The sequence below is a fragment of the Elephas maximus genome, chromosome 2 (genome assembly GCF_024166365.1).
Source record: "Elephas maximus indicus isolate mEleMax1 chromosome 2, mEleMax1 primary haplotype, whole genome shotgun sequence".
NCBI classification, from domain to species: domain Eukaryota; kingdom Metazoa; phylum Chordata; class Mammalia; order Proboscidea; family Elephantidae; genus Elephas; species Elephas maximus.
Genome location: NC_064820.1, coordinates 121,731,699 through 121,752,555, shown reverse-complemented (window position 1 = coordinate 121,752,555; position 20,857 = coordinate 121,731,699). Strand labels below are relative to the sequence as shown.

The 20,857-nt window shown below is 37.5% G+C and overlaps 1 protein-coding gene across 5 annotated transcripts in view; it reads left to right on the top strand.

Moving 5' to 3' along the window:
• The window catches only part of EPB41L4A (erythrocyte membrane protein band 4.1 like 4A), a 326,052-nt gene that overhangs the window by 289,079 nt on the left and 16,116 nt on the right, over nucleotides 1–20,857 (top strand). For all 5 annotated transcript variants that reach the window (XM_049872192.1, XM_049872199.1, XM_049872182.1 and 2 more), the window contains one exon: nucleotides 12,783–12,902. In XM_049872192.1, the coding sequence (XP_049728149.1) occupies nucleotides 12,783–12,902 (120 nt within the window). The remainder of the gene's footprint in view (nucleotides 1–12,782; nucleotides 12,903–20,857) is intronic.

The following is a 20,857-nucleotide window of genomic DNA, read 5'->3' as shown; positions in this document are numbered from 1 at the left end:
TTGTTCAGTGACATTGGTTACATTCTTCACAGTGTATGAACATTCTCATCATTTACATTCTGGTTGTTCTGTTTCTATGAGTTTCCCTGTGCACTTATATTCTCATCTTCGTTTTAAAGTGAATGTTGACTGTTTGTTCTTATATAGGTGATTTTTTAAAGAAGCACAGTACTTACAGGTGCTATTCATTATCTTGGGGGCCAATCTGTTATTTAGCTACCCAGGTGACTTCAGGAGTTAGCTTCAGTTCAAGGTTTAGAGTATCTCATGGGAATGGTCTCAGGGAATCCTCCAGTCTCAACTAGTCTAGTTAGTCTGTGTTTTTAAAATGAAGCAACCACCTTAGTAAATCTGTTTGCTTGATCTCATCTAAGTTCCACTCACTCATGCTCTATTTTCATCTGCTCAGAAGGCGTACCGTTAAAAGTAGTGTCTGTTGGGGCCTCAAGTGCTCGCAGTGACATCTGCTGTTAAAAACAAAACACCATTTAAAGGTTGCCAACAAATCCTTAAATAGCTCATTACTGATGTAGTTGTACTGGCTTCAATATTTCTTGAAGGTATTTCCTCCCTCAAGAGTTTCTTTCCCCACACCCAAATAAACAATTCCTTAGGCTGCTCTTTTTGAACTGTGTAGGAAGTATGTTTTAGAACTAGGGTGGTTCTGAATGTTTAAATGCTAATGCACTTTGTAAGGCTAGTAATGAGAAATAGTTTTCAAAACACACTCTTTTTTTGTAAAGGGTTCAAAGGGCTCTGAAATTACTTTTACTTCTCCTGTGGAAATACTATCCTGTTGTTGTGTGCCATTGAGTCAGTTCCAACTCAGAGCGATCCCACGTGACAGAGTAGAACTAACTGCCCCATAGGCAGTCTTTACAGGAACAGATCACCAGGTCTGCCTCCCCTGGAGCTGCTAGGTAGGTTCAAACTGCCAACCTTTCGTTTAGCAGCCAAGCACTTAACCATTGTGCCACCAGGGATCCTTAGAAATATTGTTGTAGGATAATGTAAATTGCTGTGTCTAGAGTCTAGAGGGTCTTTCTAGAGGTCTACACCCCAGCTCTCAGGGGTGTAGCAAAAATGGGGCAGAGAAAGAAATATGCTTTCCAGTTCCAAACAGCCCTCCCCAGTTCTAGTGAGGCAGGTGACAGTTTTCAGGGAAATAGTATAGTATATTCAGTGCAAATTGAGTGCTGTTTACTCACTGCAATATGCTAGTGGTAACCCCTCCATCCCATTTTTAGTCTTTAAATTTTTCCAGAAATCATTCATTCCACATTTGGATGCTTTGCATGGAACATTTAAGCTGCAGCCCTGCTAATGATCCCACTGTGCCTTCTGTTTGTGATGAAGGGTTGTCTCCTGATGTCTGACTTCCTACGTGTGCAAAAGGCCCCTTTTGTGGGGGAGATGATGAATCTTCAACCTCAGGTGTCCTTTGTTATCTCGGGTGACAGTGTGCCCAGACAAGCTCTCAGCACTGTCCTCTCTTTGTGCGTTTACTAAAGGACCCTGGTAACCGTTGCTGTCGTCAGTTGCTGTCAAGTCCACCCCGACTCGTGGGACAAACAGAATCTTCTACATGCTGCTTTTTATACATCCTGCCAGTGAGGTCTCTAAATTCAGCCCCAGGATGCGTCCTCATTTATACAACAAGAGTCTACACCCGACACACCCTGCTTTCTGGGCTGCCTCCCTTTCTCTCACGGAAGAGGACACTCTAGCCTGGAGAGAGGGCCAACCACTGGGCAGATTTGCTTTTCCCAAACTATTTTGAAGCCCATGACATTTGTTTAGTGGAACTTTGGACAGTCAGTTTTACTTTCTGGGAAATGTGTGTGGTCTTTGGGATGTTGTTCCCTTTGCCATGCCTTCTTTTTAGATTTTTTGTTGTTGTTAATGTAAAGGAAGTCTTTCCTGTAAGGTGTGAGGCCACTCTGTGGGAGATATTGTTTGTTAACAAAGTCTACCCAGTGGAGCTTAAGCTGCTTTACCATTTCCATGGATAGCAATGTAAACATCTCTCATTTTGTGTGAAAAGAAACAAAAGTTAATGAAACAATGCTTAGGAATCAACTTTGTCCAAAGCAGTAGCAGTTACTTAAAAAAATCATAATCCACACTACTGGAAAGCTAATGTTAGAAACAAGGATTGTTGTTTTGTTTCATTTCAATTTTGGAAAGTTATAACTGTAAATAAGCACCCCCTCTTTCACCTTTGGGTCCAGAGCTAACCAGGCCGGCTATCTGAGGCCTCTTTGGTTAGTGTAGTTCCACAGCCATTTCCTAGAACACCAGAAGGCATCTCCCCATTAAGGAGTTCTGCACCCCCTCTTTTATTTGGTTTATTCCTTCCCCTACCCCTTTCTACTTCTGTTACACTTTCTCTACTGTTTTCATAATCTGGGTGAACATCCTACAGTTTTCTAGGTTTTGATGTTGAAGAAAATAATTTTTTGTTCTCTTTTTATAACCAGCTAGAAGTTGGAAAAAAAAATTTTTTTTTTTAGAAGTTAGAGCACAATTTCTTATTATATCTAAGAAGACAAAGTCTCTATTTTCCCCTTATATCTTCCTTCCTTGGGTTTTTTTTTTTTTTATCTTCCTTCCTCTATTCTCTTGCGTTCCTTTTCACTTTTTATATCATATTATTTTTTCTTACCTAATTCCTATCATTTTCTTTCCTTACCTTCTTTCCCATCCTTTCTTCATTTCTTTTGTCTTTCCCGAATTGAATTCTATCTCGGTTTGGGAGTCAGTGGTGTATGTAACAACAAAAAGAAGAACCAAGGGTTTGGATTAGGGTCTTGGTTTTGCCATGTGCTGTTATTTGACTGTGGGCAATTTATTTTACCAGTCCAAATCTTAGGTTTATTATCTTTTAACTGGAGAGTATAATAATGACTGATCTGTTTTATTAAGTTGCTATAAAGATTAAATGAAATCTAAGTAATAAAAGCTCTCTGGGGTATAGAATCCTACAGTTCTATACCCAGTTTTGTAGCTACTGTTTTTTCACATTTTTCCACCTTTTTTTTTTCTTTTAACCCTGTATTCCATTCTTCTGCCTTCCCCGCCTTTACACATTGGGTTATTTTTACACCAGGCATTCTCACCCTCTGATTCATAGGTAGGCTGCAGGGGTCTGATAATCCCATGAATTTGTATGAAAATTTTTTGTGTGCTTACAAGTATACATTTTTCTGGAGATTGGGTCTGTATGTTTTTTAAGGGGGTTCTCTAGCCTCCCGGCTGTTGCTATCAAGTTGACTCCAACTTACAGAAACCTATAGGACAAAATAGAACTGCTCCATTGAGCTTCCAAGGGGGCAGTTCTACTTTATCATGTAGGGTTGCTATGTGTTGGAATTCACCCCACAGCCGCCGGTTTAATCTCTGTGTGGGAGCAGACTGCCACATCTTTCCCCCACAGTGCTGCTGGTGAGTTCAAACCACTGACCTAGCCGAGTGCTTAACTACTGCACCACCAGGACTCCTGGGGGTTCTGTATGATTCCCCAAATGTTATGGAGTGTTTATTAAGATCTAAACAGTGAGGGATAGGTTGGTATTGGGAAATTATGTTTTGATTCACTGGTAGGATTAAAAGCTAAAATGTTTAAAATTCCTTTAGAGATTACTTACTTTGCTACACTGATTTGTGAAACAATTGGTTCATTTAAATCCATCAAATTGAGAACTACTAAGTACAAGGTCCCAGACCCAACCCATTGCCATCGAGTCCATTCCGACTCATCGCAACCCTATAGGACAGAGTAGAACTGCCCGATAGGGTTTCCAAGGAGTGCCTGGTGGATTAAAACTGCTGACATTTTGGCTAGAAGCTATAGCACTTAAGCACTATGCCACCAGGGTTTCTAAGTACAAGGTACTATAACATTAATGGTCTAAATTTTTACTAGTTAGAATTTTGAATCTTATACCTTGATATCAGAAGGGTCAGGCAGCTCATCGCTATACTTTTGAGCCCATAGACCATGCCCCAAACTTGCCCACGGCATGTATTGAAGGAGGACCCAGGAAGTAGACTTACTAGAGTGAAATCTTCACAAACCAGCTTTCCCTGCAAATACCTGGAGCTTAATAACACACCCTTCGCATTCAGAGAAACCAGTCTGCAAAATATCCTTTGTGCTCTCGATGGAAATCAGCAGTCCTTTGAGCATTCACTGGGGAGAATCTGTGGATTACTCAGTCATTAGCTTTGATGTGCTGCTAGGCTCTTAGGTTTTTGAAGTGGGAGATTGGGGGCAAGGGTAGGGAGGCGGGTTAGATGTGCAGAGAAGTCGCCTGGTGTGTTTTGAATAAGCATAAAAGTGGACGTAACTCTGGGCCTGGTGGGGATAAAAAGAGAGAAATGAGAGAAACTCAGGGTAAGAGCAGGACCAGAGTAAACTGGCAACAGGGGACCTTTCCCTAATTTTGTTCTGTGATGTATGTGAAGCACCCTGTATGTGATAAAGCACAGGACACAGGATTAGGAGCCTATATTCTGAATCTGGCCCCGTTTTGAAGAGCTCTGTGGCCATGACCAGGCTGCTTTGCTGCCTGAATCTCAGTTTTCTCATGTGCAAAGTGGACTAACACTTACCTTGCCTACCTCACAAGAGGTTTGTGAAGGTCCAGGAGATAATGGATATGCTTTGAAAACTGTAAAGTGCCCTAAATAGGCAGGTACTGTTAGATTAACGAGAACATTCAGCACCACTCAGTATTATCTGAAGTCCCTGTACTACCTGAAAAAAAAAAGATGGGCGGGGGGGGGCAGCTCCCTTAAAAAAAAAAAAAGCTCAGGGTTTCTAACATGAATTTGTTCTGCCACAAATGTGGTTGGGCTTTCTTCCCATCATTTCAAGTCCTTCAGAATATGTGAATAGCAGATTAATACAGTTTTGAATACTTTAATCCTGTTCCATAAGATCTTTTTATATTTTTTATCTGGAAAATGAAGAAACTATTCTCTGTAGCACAAATATGGCACTGCAACTAACAGGGAAGATACATTTGGGCAGCGCAAACCTCGATGGTGATTTTGGTAGGCTTTTGTTATTGTTAGAGTGGTACAACGGAGCAGTAGAGGTTCAGTGGTAGAATTCTCACCTTCCATGCAAACTTGGAGATCTGAGTTCGTTTCCCAGCCAGTGCACCTCATGTGTGGTCACCACCTGTCTGTCAGTGGAGGTTTTCATGTTGCTGTGATGCTGAACAGGTTTCAGCAGAGCTACCAGACAAGACAGACTAGGAAGAAAGGCCTGGCAATCTACCCTCCCCCAAATCATGCAATGAAAACCCTATTGGTCACAATATGGTCCGATGCTCTTGTGCACGGGGTCATGATTGGTCTGCAGCCCACTCCACGGTGGCTAACTACAGCAAGAAAAATGGTACGAAACAACCTTATTGTCCTTTATACCCTAGAAAAATGTGTTTTGGCTTGTAGCAAACTAAAACCAGTGGGCAGTTCTCCCACATAGGCTACCTGTTTCCTTCCAAGCATTTCTCATCGCTCTGCCCTAATTTGGGGCTGCAAACAAGGTAAAATTATGGGTGTGTGAAGGGCAGTTCACACAGAGCCGATGGAAGTGCTCGCCATGCTATAGATCCATGTTCTGGTTCCCACTTTACTAGGACACGCCAGGATTTAGATGTTTGATACGGATGATTTAGAATTTCCAGAGTGTAATCACATTTGACAGAGAAGACCAAGGAAGAACAGAGCTCCAGCGGCTGAGAAATGATGTCAGATTACTGAGCGAGGGCAAAAGCAGGCAAAAAAATTTATGAAAACAGAGGAGAGTTTGAAAGCGAAATTGCACTCAAGGTAGCTCATTTTAGCAGGGGCAGCATAAGAAATAAGTGGAGACAGAAGACGTACCTTTAAAAGCAAATGAGAATAATTTATTGATGGTAGGGAAGATGGGAAAAACAAATGAATTTTTTACTTGCTGGTCTTAAGGGAGTATGTTGACAAGTGCCTGGAACCAGCGTAAATTTCCCCAGGGAAGAAAAACTGTTTGAAAAAAGAAGATTGCTTCATAGCAGTTGATCCAAAAATGAATACAGTTGATGCAAAACACAAGTTCATAATCAGTTGGGACCTACAGATTTAATTTTAGCAATGCAGTGGCCGTGGGAAACAATTGTCTCAAGTATTAAGATATCCCCACCACACATTATGATAGAGCTAGAGAAGATCTTTGCAATAATTTTACAGATGAAGAAACTGAGACCTGACTGAAGAAGGTAAACAATTTGCTTAGGTCTTCAAGTCGGATTATGGCAGAACTGGGGACTAGATAGAGCTTGGAAGCAACGTGTGTTGCTCATATGATTTTGAAGTTTCCTTATACATTTACTCCATAGGACTTTTCAGCTCAACATGAAACATGGTCATTCACTCAATGAATGAGAAGTGTAAAGGAATTCAGAATTGGTGTAAAGGAAGGTCTTTTTAGGAACCCACAGGGACTTATAAGGGGATTCGTTTGGTAATGTGAAGAATTTTGCAGAAGAGGCAGAACAGAACCGTAAGTGGGAAGACACAGGAAAGAAGAGGCAAGGAATAGTCGTTATCTTCATTATTATTATCAAACAATTATATGACATTTCATCTTCAAAACTTTTGCAAATTTTAATTGTCAAAATGCAGTTAAAATCTAAATTGCATGGATAGTCTGAAAAAGTAGGCCATTGGAGTTTGGTAAGACATGGAGGATATATATATTTGAATTCTCCTATCTTGAAACCTTGGAATATGCTCTATTCTAAAGCAACTCTCTCCCTTTTGTAGTAATTCAAAAGCAAAAGCCTTGTTTTGATTACTTTCCCACCCCATCTATTGACTCTCCTTAGTTGTTAGATGTGGAAATAGAAAAACTATGGTAGATGTAGACTCATTGGATCAGGGATATAGAAAAGAAACATTGACCATTTTTGAAGTTCACCTTTAAAATTAGCATATGAAAATGAATAGATTTCCAGTGAAAGTTACAATGGACTCTTTTTTCCCATCTTGAGACTTTCACTATTGTCTAAGATGTAAAAACCAATTTTCGCTTTTTAAAAGATACTATGTCAATTCGATGCTCAGTTTTTTTTCTTTCACTTTCATTGACTTTAATTAATTTATTTTTAAAATTTTAGTGTGCTTTAAGTGAAAGTTTACAAATCAAGTTAGTCTCTCATACAAAACCTTATATATACCTTCCTATGTACTCTTAGTTGCTCTTCCCCTCATGAGACAGCACACTTCTTCTCTCCACCATGTATTTCTGTGTCCATTCAGGCAGCTTCTATCCCCCTTGGCCTTCACATCTCCCCTTCAGACAGGAGATGCACACATAGTCTCATGTGTCTACTTGGTCCAAGAAGCTCACTCCTCACCAGTATCACCTTCTGTCTTATAGTCCAGTCCAATCCCTATCTGAAGAGTTGGCTTTGGGAATGGTTACTGTCCTGGGCCAACAGAAGGTCTGGCGACCATGACCTCTGGAGTCCTTCTAGTCTCAGTCAGACCATTAAGCCTGGACTTTTTATGAGAGTTTGAGGTCTGCATCTCACTGCTCTCCTGCTCCCTGCCATGGCAGTCCTCAGTTGTAGCCTGGCACCATCTAGTTCTTCTGGTCTCAGGCTGATGTAGTCTCTGACTTATGTGGCCCATTCTTACTCTGGGGCTCGTACTTACCTTGTGTCTTTGGTGTTCCTCACTCTCCTTTGCTCCATGTGGGTTGAGACCAATTGATGCATCTTAGATGGCTGTTTGCTTGCGTTTAAGACCGCAGATGCCACTCTTCAAAATGCGATGCAGAATGTTTTCTTAATAGATTTTATTACGCCAGTTAGCCTAGATGTCCCCTGAAACCATGGTCTCCAAACCCCCACCGCTGCTATGCTGGTCTTCGAAGCCTTCAGTTTATTCAGGAAACTTCTTTGCTTTTGGTTTAGTCCAGTTGTGCTGACTTCTCCTGTATTATGTGTTGTCCTTCACTTCACCTAAATTAGTTCTTGTCTACTATTTAGCGAATCCCCCTCTCCCTCCCTCCCTCACTCCTCTCATGAGCATCAGAGAATATTTTCTTCTCTGTTTAAACTATTTCTTGAGTTCTTATAATAGTGGTCTCATACAGTATTTGTCCTTTTGTAACTGACTAATTTCACACAGCGTAAGGCCTTCCAGATTCCTCCATGTTATGAAATGTTTCACAGATTCATCATTGTTCTTTATCGATGCATAGTATTCTATAATTTATTTATCCATTCATCCATTTTTGGGCACCTTGGTTGCTTCCATCCTCTTGGTATTGTAAACAGTGCTTCAGTGAACATGGATGTGCATGTATCTGTTCGTGTAAAGGCTCTTATTTCTCTAGGATATATTCCAAGGAGTGGGATTGCTGGATCCTATGGTAGTTCTAGTTCTAGTTTTTTAAGGAAGCACCAAATCGATTTCCAAAGTGGTTACACCATTTTACATTCCCACCAGCAGTGTGTAAGTGTTTCAGTCTCCCCACAACTTCTCCAACATGTATTCTTTTGTGTTTTTTGGATTAATGCCAGCCTTGTTGGAGTGAGATGGAATCTCACTGTAGTTTGATTTGCATTTCTCTAATGGCTAATGATAGTGTCAATGCTCAAAATTTTTTATTCTTCATAATGTAAATCTCCACCCACATCAAAATTAAAATATATCAGGAAAAGCAGCAAAACAAACAAAAACTAACCCTTGTGTGTCCTACATCTAAGGATGAATGATATTTGAAAGGCAGAATCATAGGAGATATTTATCATTTAAAGATTTCTTTATTCACTCGCTCATAAACAAAATAGTTAACTCCTGCCTCTTAAGGACTGAGTGCTACAACACTCTTGCTTCTAAGGGTAGTATTTTCCCTTTCCTAGTAGGGCCAGTGTTTTCTGGAGCATTTTAGCAATGGAAAAGATGACACTTTCATTCTTGTAATGAGGTACCATTAACCAGTGGCCTTTTGTAAGGGTGTAATTTCAAACTTCATTACAGACTAAAGCAGCCACCACTCATTACTTGGGAAAATGTGCTTCCGTTGTGACTCTTCAATGAGGCTTACATTTTTAATGCACCTGTTAGAATATTTATGAAACAGTATCACCAGCAGAGGGCATCTGCCTTTGAAACATGGGGCCACAATGATAACTAACAGAGCTCCTCGCTTTGACTTTTCAATTAAAAAAAAAGCTATTAGTGTGTTCCATAGTCTGAAATCCTTTCTGATTTAGTCCTTATTATATCAAGGAACAGGAAATATGTGTGCTTATGTCTCAGGAGTTTTAATTTTTTAACACTAAAGTCTAAATATAAAGGTAACTAGGTAAATTCCACAAAGGAGAAGAGAAATGAACATACGCTACTTGCGCTTCCTTTTACATGTCTGTAGTTTGGGAGAAGTATGCCTTTGTATAACTCAGGCCTCAATCTTGCCAGTAGGTTTGACCTTTTGAAAATATTGAAAGGTCCTGGCTTCCTGATCAAAAATTTAGCGTTGCAAAATTTCTTCTTGCTCCTGAAGTATTTAGTTCACAATGGAAGCCGTAACCTAAAAATACCAGAGTTAGGAGTTAGGACACTTGGGTTTTATGTCTAACTCAGTCCTGGCTGTCCCAGGTGTGGGGTCCTATGGGAGGGAAAGACCCCACTTCGCCAGTATGACATCTTCCCATTGACTGTCTCTTCCTAACCCTGGATCACTCAATCACTCAGTGCTGGGAGTGGTCAGCACCCCTATCAGCAGGGCTGGGGGGTTATTGACTCATGTGATACACAGAATGGCTTGTAGTTCTAGCCATGAAGAACCATATGTGGATGTGTGTGTGTGTGTGTGTGTGTGTGTGTGTGTGTGTATGTATGTACAATATATATATATAGGGGCCCTGGTGGCACAGTGGTTAAGAGCTACAGCTGATAACCAAAAAAAGGCCAGCAGTTCAAATTCACCAGCCACTCTTTGGAAACCCTATGAGGCAGTTCTACTCTGTCCTATAGGATCTCTATGAGTTGGAATTGACTCGACAGTAATAGGTTTATATATATATATACATTTTTATATATATATATGGAAACCCTGGTGACGTAGTGGTTAAGTGCTACGGCTGCTGACCAAAGGTTCAGCAGTTCAAATCTACCAGGTGCTCCTCGGAAACTCTATGGGGCAGTTCTACTCTGTCCTATAGGGTCACTATGAGTCGGAGTCGACTCGACAGCAATGGGTTTGGTTTCGTTTATATATATATATGGCTGTCTTAGTCATCTAGTGCTGCTATAACAAATACCACAAGTGGATGGCTTTAACAAAGAGAAGTTTATTTTCTCACAGTAAAGTAGGCTAGAAGTCCAAATTCAGGGTGTCAGCTCCAGGGGAAGTCTTTCTCTCTCCATCAGCTTTGGAGGAAGGTCCTTGTCCTCTTCAGTCTTCCCCTGGTTGAGGAGCTTCTTAGGTGCTTCTTAGCTTCTCAGGTCCAAAGGACACGCTCTGCTCCTGGTGCTGCCTTCTTGGTGGTATGAGGTCCCTAACTCTCTGCTTGCTTCTCTTTCCTTTTATCTCTTGATGTAGGAGATAAGGTGGTGCAGGTCACACCCCAGGGAAAATCCCTTTATGTTGGATCAGAGATGTGGCCTGAGCAAGGGTGTTACATCCCACCACAATCCTCTTTAACCACAGGCAGAGATTATGATTTCTAATACATAGGAAAATCACAGATTGGAGGACAACTACACCTGGCTTAACCAAGCTGACACACATTTTGGGGGGACACAATTCATTCCATTACGGTGACATTTTCAAATGGGAGCTTTTGTTTAGAGAATGATTAATAATTATGACTTCAGGTAGTCTACCTTCTCATATTTTTCTTCAGATATTTTTAGTATTATGGTCTGTAGCGATATATGTTCAATTTTAATTTTCCCTGTACATGTCATGAGAGGGAACTATGTTCTTAAATCTATGAAAAATACCAGGACTCTATGCTGTTAATCTTCAGATAATAGCCTATTAAAAATAAAGATTTTAGTGAGGAAATATACACAGTTCAAAGGGTTGCTGAGTTTCACACAGAATTTCTTACCAATACAATACCCCTTTAATCTAGAGAAATTTAAATACTTTCTTCCTCATGAGCTACGTTGTTTTCAACTTGAATTTGCTTTATCTCTCTTTTAGGTATATGTGCAATGACCATTTCTCACCCATCCACTTATTTGCATTTGTAGGCAATTCTAGATAGACACCCCACAGTCTACACTAAGTGCCATATCAGGGCAACCTGGAGGCATCTTTTCCGAGAGAAAGAGGACTCCAAACTTGCAAGGTCTTCTGTGTTTGTCTGCAAGCAGATCCGCTCCTGCAGTCACTGCACTGGAGTGATTACCTTGCAATGCCAGGCTGCTCTCCCACACCCTGGGAGCGCCAGCTTTTGAACTGAACACTCAGGAACAGCTTCCTGAAGAACTTACATAAATTAAAAGTTAAATATTCAAATAGCAGGTGTTTAATAATTTTTGCTGCTAATTACAGCTTCACAGTATCGTTGTAGTGCATTCGAGACAGTATTTACACATTCATCAAACACTTGCTTTAGTTAAATACTTCTTCCCACCCCCACCTCACTTTCGTTATTGGAAACACTTCATACATCAGAAGTCTAAAACTTCTACAGGTTGAGTGTGGTCCTTGATTGGGTTTTGTTAGGTCCATATGTTGTTGTTGGCCATTGTGTTGATTTTGACTCATAACAACCCTGTGGGACAGAATAGAACTGCCCCATAAGGTTTTCTAGGCTATAATCTTTATGGGAGCAGATCTCTAGGTCTTTTCTCCTGTGGAGCCACTGGTGAGTTCAAACCACACCACCCTTTCGGTTATCAGCCGAACGCTTAAACCATTGCACCACCAGGGCTCCCCTAGGTCCATATATAGTGTCTTATATGCAGAATTAGTTGTCAATACTTAAAAATTGGAAGAGTTCACTTAAAATAATCCAGATTTCTGGATTTTTTTTTTTTTTTTAATGAGGAGTATCTTTTTAAACTGAGGGTTGAATGGCCCTAGATCTCTGATGGCAGATGCCATGCTTTCCAGTTCCCCAGTCCCCACCTGGATTTCCTATTCCCTTATTTACATTCTCTGCCTGTCAACCTGGTGGCCTCAGTCCTTAAATAAGTGAGCAGCCATAACCAGAATGGTGCCTGTCTGCTCAGCTACTAATGCATTATGCCATCATATGTAACTTTGTGTACCTCTAGTTTTCTATTTAAAAAAATGGAAATTCTATCTGGTGCCTATCTTCCATAAAAAGTTTGACAACAAGTGTGAATTTTTAAGAGCATTTAAAAGTAAAATTATTTATTGCTATTTTAATTAGTACATAAAAAAATGATTTTGTTTCACTGTTGAAGGTTGGCTCTTTAGCAGACAGCATTGTTTCTTGAATGAAAACTTAAATGTTTTAAGTGTTTTTGTTTGGTACATGACTTTTTCTTAGAAAATTTTGAGCCAAAGATAGAAGACTGAAAATACTGCAACTTACATATTTTGTCTAGGCACATTATATTTTTATATACTTTTTTACTGTTTAATGTGTTAATCCAGTTAATACATTCTTAGCTTCCGTGATTATAATAAAATTGCTTCTTCTTAAATAACTTCTGAAACCAAGTTCAGAATGAACCTCAAGACAAGGCGCCACGTCATGTGGACATTAACTTTAGATGAATGGTTTTCTTTTCAGAATACGGCCGGAGAATGATATGGTTGATTCTGCAGCTCAGTGGGAAGCCGTATTAAGGAGACAAAAGGAAAAAAACCAGGCGGACCCCAACAACAGGCGATCCAGACACAGATCTCGCTCGTACGTGGACTCTTTTTATACCTCAATTCAAAAAAACTGAGCTTGATGTAGCATGTGGATGCTAGGGCAGATTGGAATGTGTCTTTTTCAGGTTTTCTAAAGTGGTTTAATCCAAACATGATTATCCATTATTTATTTGTCATATTTAATTTCTTTTGTTTGTGACATTTGTTAACTATATTTGAAGCCCTAGAAGTTGGAACACAGCCAAAACAAAATGTCACAAAAACAAGGCTATTAAAATCATATATATATATGATTTATATTTACATATATGTATGACATATGTATGTGTATATATAGATATATATATATATATATACACGCACACACAACAAAAGTATATATTCAACCAGATAAATAGGAATAATCTCCTTTGTTCTGGAACCTGGCTGTTGGTGAAATACCTGCTGCTTCTCCCAATTTGAGTGTACAGAATTCCCTGAAGTCTTGTTCCAGATTGGGCCAGATGTGAGTATCTTCCCATCAAATTGACATCTGTAAGCAGTAGTCAGAGTGATTCATTACATCCCTGTGTTGGGATTTGCTGTTCCTCCTGTTGCTAGGCAATGCCACTTGTGAGGACAATTACCCCATAACAGTGGGATTGCCAGTCCCCAAAGTTAATTTTCTTTTGAGCTGATAAAGTCTTTTTTTTTTTTTTTAATCTGTTCATCATCCAGATTTAGAGTTCTCAACTCCATTCCCCAAAGCATAGCTTTTTGAAGTGAGCTGGGACTGACTACTGATCGCTTTGTGTTGCTGGGTGGTCAGATGTCTGGCATTGCTTACTTGTGGTAGGAGGGGTAGATGTGTCTGGGAGTGGATGAGTAGACAAAGTATGTAAGTAGGTGGTGAGCTCAGAGGGAGTTGGGCAGAAAGGCCCTAGGGGCTCTAGGGGCAGTCTTTGAGTGCCAGATCAGGTTAACGGAGACCAGAGCAACTAATAGATTTGCAAGTAGTCACTAGGAGTGTACACCCTTACAGATTTATTCATTACTCCACAATCTTTTGTTCTGGAATTAAAATGTTGTTTAATTTAAAGCAGAAGTTAATAAAACATTTTTTTTAAAGGGAAGTTTAGGTATGGAAGAAGCAAGATCTCATTGATTGTTTAACCAAAAGGCACAAAATCTCAAGATTAGATTCTCCATGCCTTTTGTTTTCCACGTGGGATCTGAGGGACTTGTTAAACACAAGGTTTGGTAACTTGGTATTAAATCTTAAAACAACATTCAGTTTTTCTAATAATTTCAAAATCATTTACGTTCAATTAAATGCCAATAGTAAATTCCCTTTTTATTAAAAAAAAAAGGAGAAAAGTAAAATAAAATTAGGAAAAATCCTATGACTATATTTTAGAGGTTAAAAAAACATTATTGAAGGCAATAGTAAATATGTGAAACCATTCATTTATAAATAAAATTGACAAATAGAATAATCCAAAGTTGTTGGTAACTATAATTCAGTTATATTGTGGGCCAAATATTTATAGATGAGGTTGGGAATTTCGTCATTTCTTTTTATTGAGTGATCTGAGTTCACTCCATTTAATAGCCTAAGGAATAAACTTTCTTTTTTAATTGAGGTAATTTGAAGTAAAATTTATATACAGTGAAATATTCTCATCTTAAGTATATAATTCAGTGGATTTTGACAAGTGGATACTTATTGTATCTATTACCTAGACAGCATATAGAATGTTTCCATCATACAAAAACTTTCCTCATGCTTCTTCAAGTCATTCATCACTTCTGACTTTTATTACCATAGATTAGTTTTTGTCTCTTTTTAAACTTCATATAAATGGATTTATACAATATATGCTTTTTTTAAAGTCAGACTTTTTTCACTGAACATAAATTTTTGAGATTCATCCATGTTGTTGTGTATCAGTGATTAATTTTTGAGTGATAGCACATTGTATGAAGATGCTACAATTTGTCCATTCTCCTCTTGATGGACATTTAGATTATTTTCAGTTTTTGCTGTTACCTTAAGAGCTACTGTAGACATTCTTTCTGTACAAGTGTTATCTGTGAATGCGTGTTACCTTTTCTTTTGAGTAAATATGTAGGATTGGAATTGCTGTATAAGAGGGCATTAACATGTTTAATTTTACAAAGAATTGCCAAACTGATTTCCAAATATGTTGTACCATTTTTTACTCCACTAGCAATATATGAGAGTTCCAGTTTTGCCCCATTCTTGCCATATTTGGTTTTCGTTAGACTTTTTTCTTTCTAGCTCCTCTAATAGATTTGAAGTGGTAACCCATTGTGTTTTTAATTAGCATTTTCTAGTAACTGATGATGTTAACCACATTTTCACGTGCTTATGGGTTATTCATGTATCTTCATTTTAAAAGTGTCTCCAAGTTTTTGCTTGTTTTTAATTGGGTTGTCTTTTTATTTATTTACAGGGTTTCTTTATGTATTCTGGATTTAAGTCCTTTTTCAGATATGTGTATTGTGAATACTTTCTCTGAGGCTGTGGTTTGCCTTTTCATGTTCTTAACATTATTTTTTTGATGAGCAAAGATTTTTAATTTTTACTAAGTCCAATATAGCACTATGTGGGTTAAGTCCAATATATAGTTTTTTTCTTTGTTTATAGTTAAGGCTTTTTGCATCTTAAGGAGTATTTGCCTGTCCCAAGGTCATAAAGGTATTCTTTTTTCTTTACCAGGTTTAGATTTTGCTCTTATGTTTCGCTCTGCGATCCATCTTGAATTAATTGTTGTGTATATGTAAGGTAGAGATTGAGAGATTAGTCTCCCCTCCCTGCAATATGCTGATCCAGTTATTCCAGTATCATTTGTCAAAAAGGCTCTCTTCATGAAATGCCGCAGGGTCTTTGTTGAAAATCAATTGATTTGCTTATTAGCCAGTTTTGTTCCATTGATCTATTTGTCTATCCCTAATCCACCATGCCGTCTTGCCTACTGTAGCTTTATAGTAAGTCTTGAAATCAGGTGTAAAATTTCCATTTTTGTCCTTTTATCATGATTGTTTTAGCTATTTTAAATCTTTTGTATTTCTATATAAATTTTCTAATCAGTTTCTACAAAAAAAGACTGTAGGTTTTAGATTAGAATCATGTTGAATCTATAGATCAATTTTGGGAAAAATAATCTTATCTATCCATTTATTTAAGTCATCTTCTTCCAGAATGTTTTATAGTTTTCAGTACAGAGTTATTATTAATTCATTAAATTTAATCCTAAATACTTTGTTTTAGTGGTACTGAACTATATAGTTTTTAAAATTTCATTTTCTAATTATTTGCTTTAACGTAGAAAAACAAATGATCTTTTTATATTGACATTGTATCCTACCACCCTGCTCTAGAAACTTGCATTTTTTATTCTTAGAATTTTCTACCTTTAAAAAAAAAAAAAAAATTTTTTTTTTTAATAATCATATTGTGATTGTAAATAAAGACAGTTTTTCTTCTTTCTTTCAGATCTTTATGTCTTTTATTTTTGTTTCTTCCCTCATTGTACTGGCTAGATCCTCCAGTACAAATATGAGTTACAATGTTGAATAGAAGTGATAAGAAAGCAGACATCCTTAGCTTGTTCTCTTTCTTCAGAACAAAGTATTCAGTATGTCACATTAAGTGTAATGCTAGCTGTAGGTTGAGAAAGTTCACTTCTATTCCTAGTTTGCAAAGAGTTAGCAAGAAGTTTTTTTTAATCATTAATGGGTTTTGAATTTTGTTACAGGCTTTTCCTGCATCTATAGAGATGATCGTACATGGCTTGTTTTCTTTATTCTGTCAGTAAAGGAATCACATTAATTCATTTTTGAATGATAACACATCTTTGCATTCCTAGAATAACCCCTAGATGGTCATGATATATTATCCTTTTAATATATTGCTTATTCTGGTTGGTATCCAGATTTTTTTTTTTTTTTTATTATGTTCATGAGGAATATTGGTCTATTATTTTCTTTTCTTGTAATCTTTTTGTCAGGTTTTTGGCGATGGTTATACTGGTCATACAAAATTATTTGAGAAGTATTCCTTCCTGTATTTTCTGAAATAGTGTAAAATTGGCATTATTCCTTCTTAAACGTTAAACTAATTCACCAATAAAACCTTTTCTACTTGGAATTTTCTTTGTGGAAAGGTTTTAGTACAAACTCAATTTCTTAACAGAGATTGAGCTAGTCATACTTTCTACTTGTTATGTGTAGGTTTGGGTAACTTTTAAAAGAATTAGTTCATTTTATCTCAGTAGTTGATTTTTTAGCAGAAATTTGTTTCTAATAATCCTTTATTCTTTAACATCCATGAAAACTGTTGTGATATCACCTCTTTGATCCCTGATGTTGGTAATTTGTGCTTTCTCTTTATTTTTTTCATAACCTATCTTTTCAGAGAACCAACTTTGGACTTTGTTGGTTTCCTCTTTTGTCTGTTTTATTGGTTCCCACTTTTTATTATTTCCTTCCATTTTTTTTGTCTTTTGTTTACTCTTCTTTTTCTATCTTCTTAAGGTGACATTGATTTTCAGATTTTCTTCTTTTCGGATATAAGCATAAAGCTATAAATTTCCCTTGCTTTAGCTTATCTCACATATATTGATGAATATTGTTTTCATTATCATGCAGTTCAAAATAATTTCTGATTTTCCTTGCTATTTCGTTGACCACAGATCATGTAGTAGTGTGTTGTTTAATTTCAAAATATTTGGGGAATTTTTAGATATTTTATTAATTTCAAATTTAATTCCATTGTGATAAAAAGAAAAACTATAAGATTTTAATTTTTGGAAATTTATTAAGACCTAGTATATGGTCTTTATTGATGAATGATCTGGTAAAATTGAAAGAATAAGTATTCTCACTCATTGGGTTTAGTATATAAAGGCCAAGTAGATCCACTTAGCTGATTGTGCTGTTCAGATCTCTATGTCTTTTCTGATTTGTATACTTTTCAATAGTCACAGAGAGGAATACTAAAATCTTCAAAAATTACTGTGATTTTACCTACTTCACCCTTTTGTTCTGTCAGCATTTGCTTCATGTTATTTTGAACCTTTGTTACTAAGTTCACACGTATTTATGATTGTTTTTGTCTCCCTGACATATCAGTCCTTTTAGCATTATGAAATTTCTTCTTTATTCTGGTAATACTCTTTTCTTAATATCCACCTATATATATTAATGTAGCCATTATAACTTTCTCATGCGTATGATTTATATGGTATATTCTTTCAATCATTTTATTTTAAGCTTATGTATTTATATTGAAAGCCCATGTCTCATAGATAGCATATAGTCTTGCTTTTATTTTTTCAATTTAATCTGACAGTCTCTAACTTTCAAGTTGAATGTTTAGTCTATTTACAGTTAATATAATTATTACTATTTTTATGTCTATCATTTTTCTTTTTCCTATTTATTGTATCTATTTTTGTTGGTATGTTCCTCATTTCCTACTTTCTTTAGTGCTATTTGAATATTTTTTGGTATTTCATTTTACTTTCTCTATTGACTTCTTACCTGTACCTCATTTTTATTATTTTTTAGTGTCTGTTCTATAGCTTACCATATATGTCCTTAACTCATCACAGTCTGTTTAGGATTACAATTGCAACATTTTACAGAAAACTTGGAAAAGTATAGTTCCATTATCCCCTCTCCCTGTTCTTTGTGCTATTACCATACACTTTATTTTTGCATGTAGGAAATCCCACATTATGTTATCTTTGCTTAAACAGGGAGTTATTTCAAAAAATAAAGAGAAGAACTTTATAATGCCTCCCTAAAGATGTCTGTGTCTTAATTTCCATAACTTGTGACTATATCATATTACACGGCACAGGGAAATTAAGGTTGCACGTAGAATTAAGTTTGCTAATCAGCTGACCTTCTGATATGGAGATTGTTTTAGATTATCTAATGGCCCCAATTTAATCACACACAAAAAAACCTGTTGCCATCGAGTCGATTCTGACTCATAGCAACCCTATAAAAACCAAAACCAAACCCAGTGCTGTTGAGTCGATTCTGACTCATAGAGACACTATAGGACAGAGTAGAACTGCCCCATAGTTTCCAAGGAGCACCTGGTGGATTCGAACTGCCAACCCTTTGGTTAGCAGCTGTAGTACTTAACCACTACGCCACCAGAGCAACCCTGTAGGACAGAGTAAAAGAGCCCTATAGGGTTTCCAAGAGGCGGCTGCTGAATTCTAATTGCTGAGCTCTTAACCACTGTGCTACCAAGGCTCCATTTAATCACAAGGATCCTTAAAAGTGGAAAAGGAGGCAGGAGAGACAGAGTGTGTGCAGTTTGAGAAGGACTCAATTTGTAGTTGCTGGCTTTGAAGGTGGAAGAAGGGGCCACAAGCCAAGGAATGTAGGTAGCTTCTGGAAGTTGGAAAAGGCAAGGAAATCGGTTCTCCCCTAGAGTGTCTAGAAGGAACACAACCCTGCTGATACTTTGGGTTCAGCCCAGGGAGACCTGTGTCAGACTTCTGACCTACAGAAATTTGTGCTTTAAACCACCCAATTTGTGATAATTTGTTACAGCAGCTACAGAAAACTAACACAATTACTCACATATTTACCATGATAGTGCTTTATTTCTTCCTCTACATCAGAATTTCCATCTGGTATCACTTTTCTTCCTTTAGCATTTCTTGTAGTACAGGTCTGTAGATGACAATTTTTCACAGCTTTATTTTATACGAAAATATCTTGACCCTTATTTGTGACAGCTACTTCAGTAGATACAGAATTCTGGGTTAGTAGTTTTTTTTTTTTTTTTTTTCTTTCACACTGTAAAGATACTGTTCGCTTATCTTCTGACCTTGTGTTGTTTCTAATAAGAAGTCAGCCTTCATTCTGTAGGCCCTGTGTGTAATGGGTCTTTTTCCTGTAGTTAATTTTATGATTCTTTATCTTTGGGTTCAGCTGTTTGACCCTGATGTGGCTAAGAGTGGTTTTCTTTATATTTAACTTTGTTTCTGTACTTTGATGTTTTTTCACCAAATTTGGGAAATTTTGGTCATTATTTTTCAATTTTTTTCCTTCACCCATTCTCTCTTCCTTTCATTCTGGGCGCCCAATTATGTATATACATATATATTAGACCACTTGATATTGTCCCATAAGCAGTTGAGGCTCTATTCATTTTTAAAAATCTTTTCTCTCTTTTTTCAGTTTTAGTAATTTCTGTTGACTGTTTCAGATTTCATCAACTTTTTGTTTTTCTGCAGGGCCAAATCTGCTATTAAACTTTCTCTGTGAACTTTTCATTTCAGATTTTGTACTTCCGGTTCTAAAATTTCAGTTTGCTTCTTTTCATACTTTCCATTTCTCTGCTGAGATTCCCCAACTATTAACTTACTATACCCATAATTTTCTTTAAATTGTTGTAAATTTTTATAAAGGATGATTTGAGGCCCTTGTGTGCTAATTCCCACATCTGGGTCTTCTCAAGGTTCATTTGTTTTGACTCCTCCCCCTCCCCCCCGATTGTGGTTACACTTTCCTGCCTCTTTTCATGCTCAGCAATTTTTTATTATATGCTGGAAATTTTAGATGATATGTTGTAGGAGGAAACCCTGGTGGCGTAGTGGTTAAGTGCTATGGCTGCTAACCAAAACGTTGGCAGTTCGAATCCACAGGCGCTCCTTGGAAACTCTATGGGACAATTCTACTCTGTCTTATAGGGTCCCTATGAGTCGGATTCGACTCGATGGCAGTGGATTTGGTTTGGGTTTTTTTTTATGTTGTAGGAAGTCTCAATTATATTGTCTTCCTTTAAAGAGTATCAAATTTTGTTCTGGCAGGTAGTTAAGTTATTGTTGGAACCTCTCGATCTTGTCAGACTTGGTTTTATGCTTTAATAAGGTGAGATTTTATAGGTTTCTCTCACTAGTCCTGTAGGATCCCCCACGTGTCTGTTAGTTGGATGTACTGTGGGGCTTGCATGTT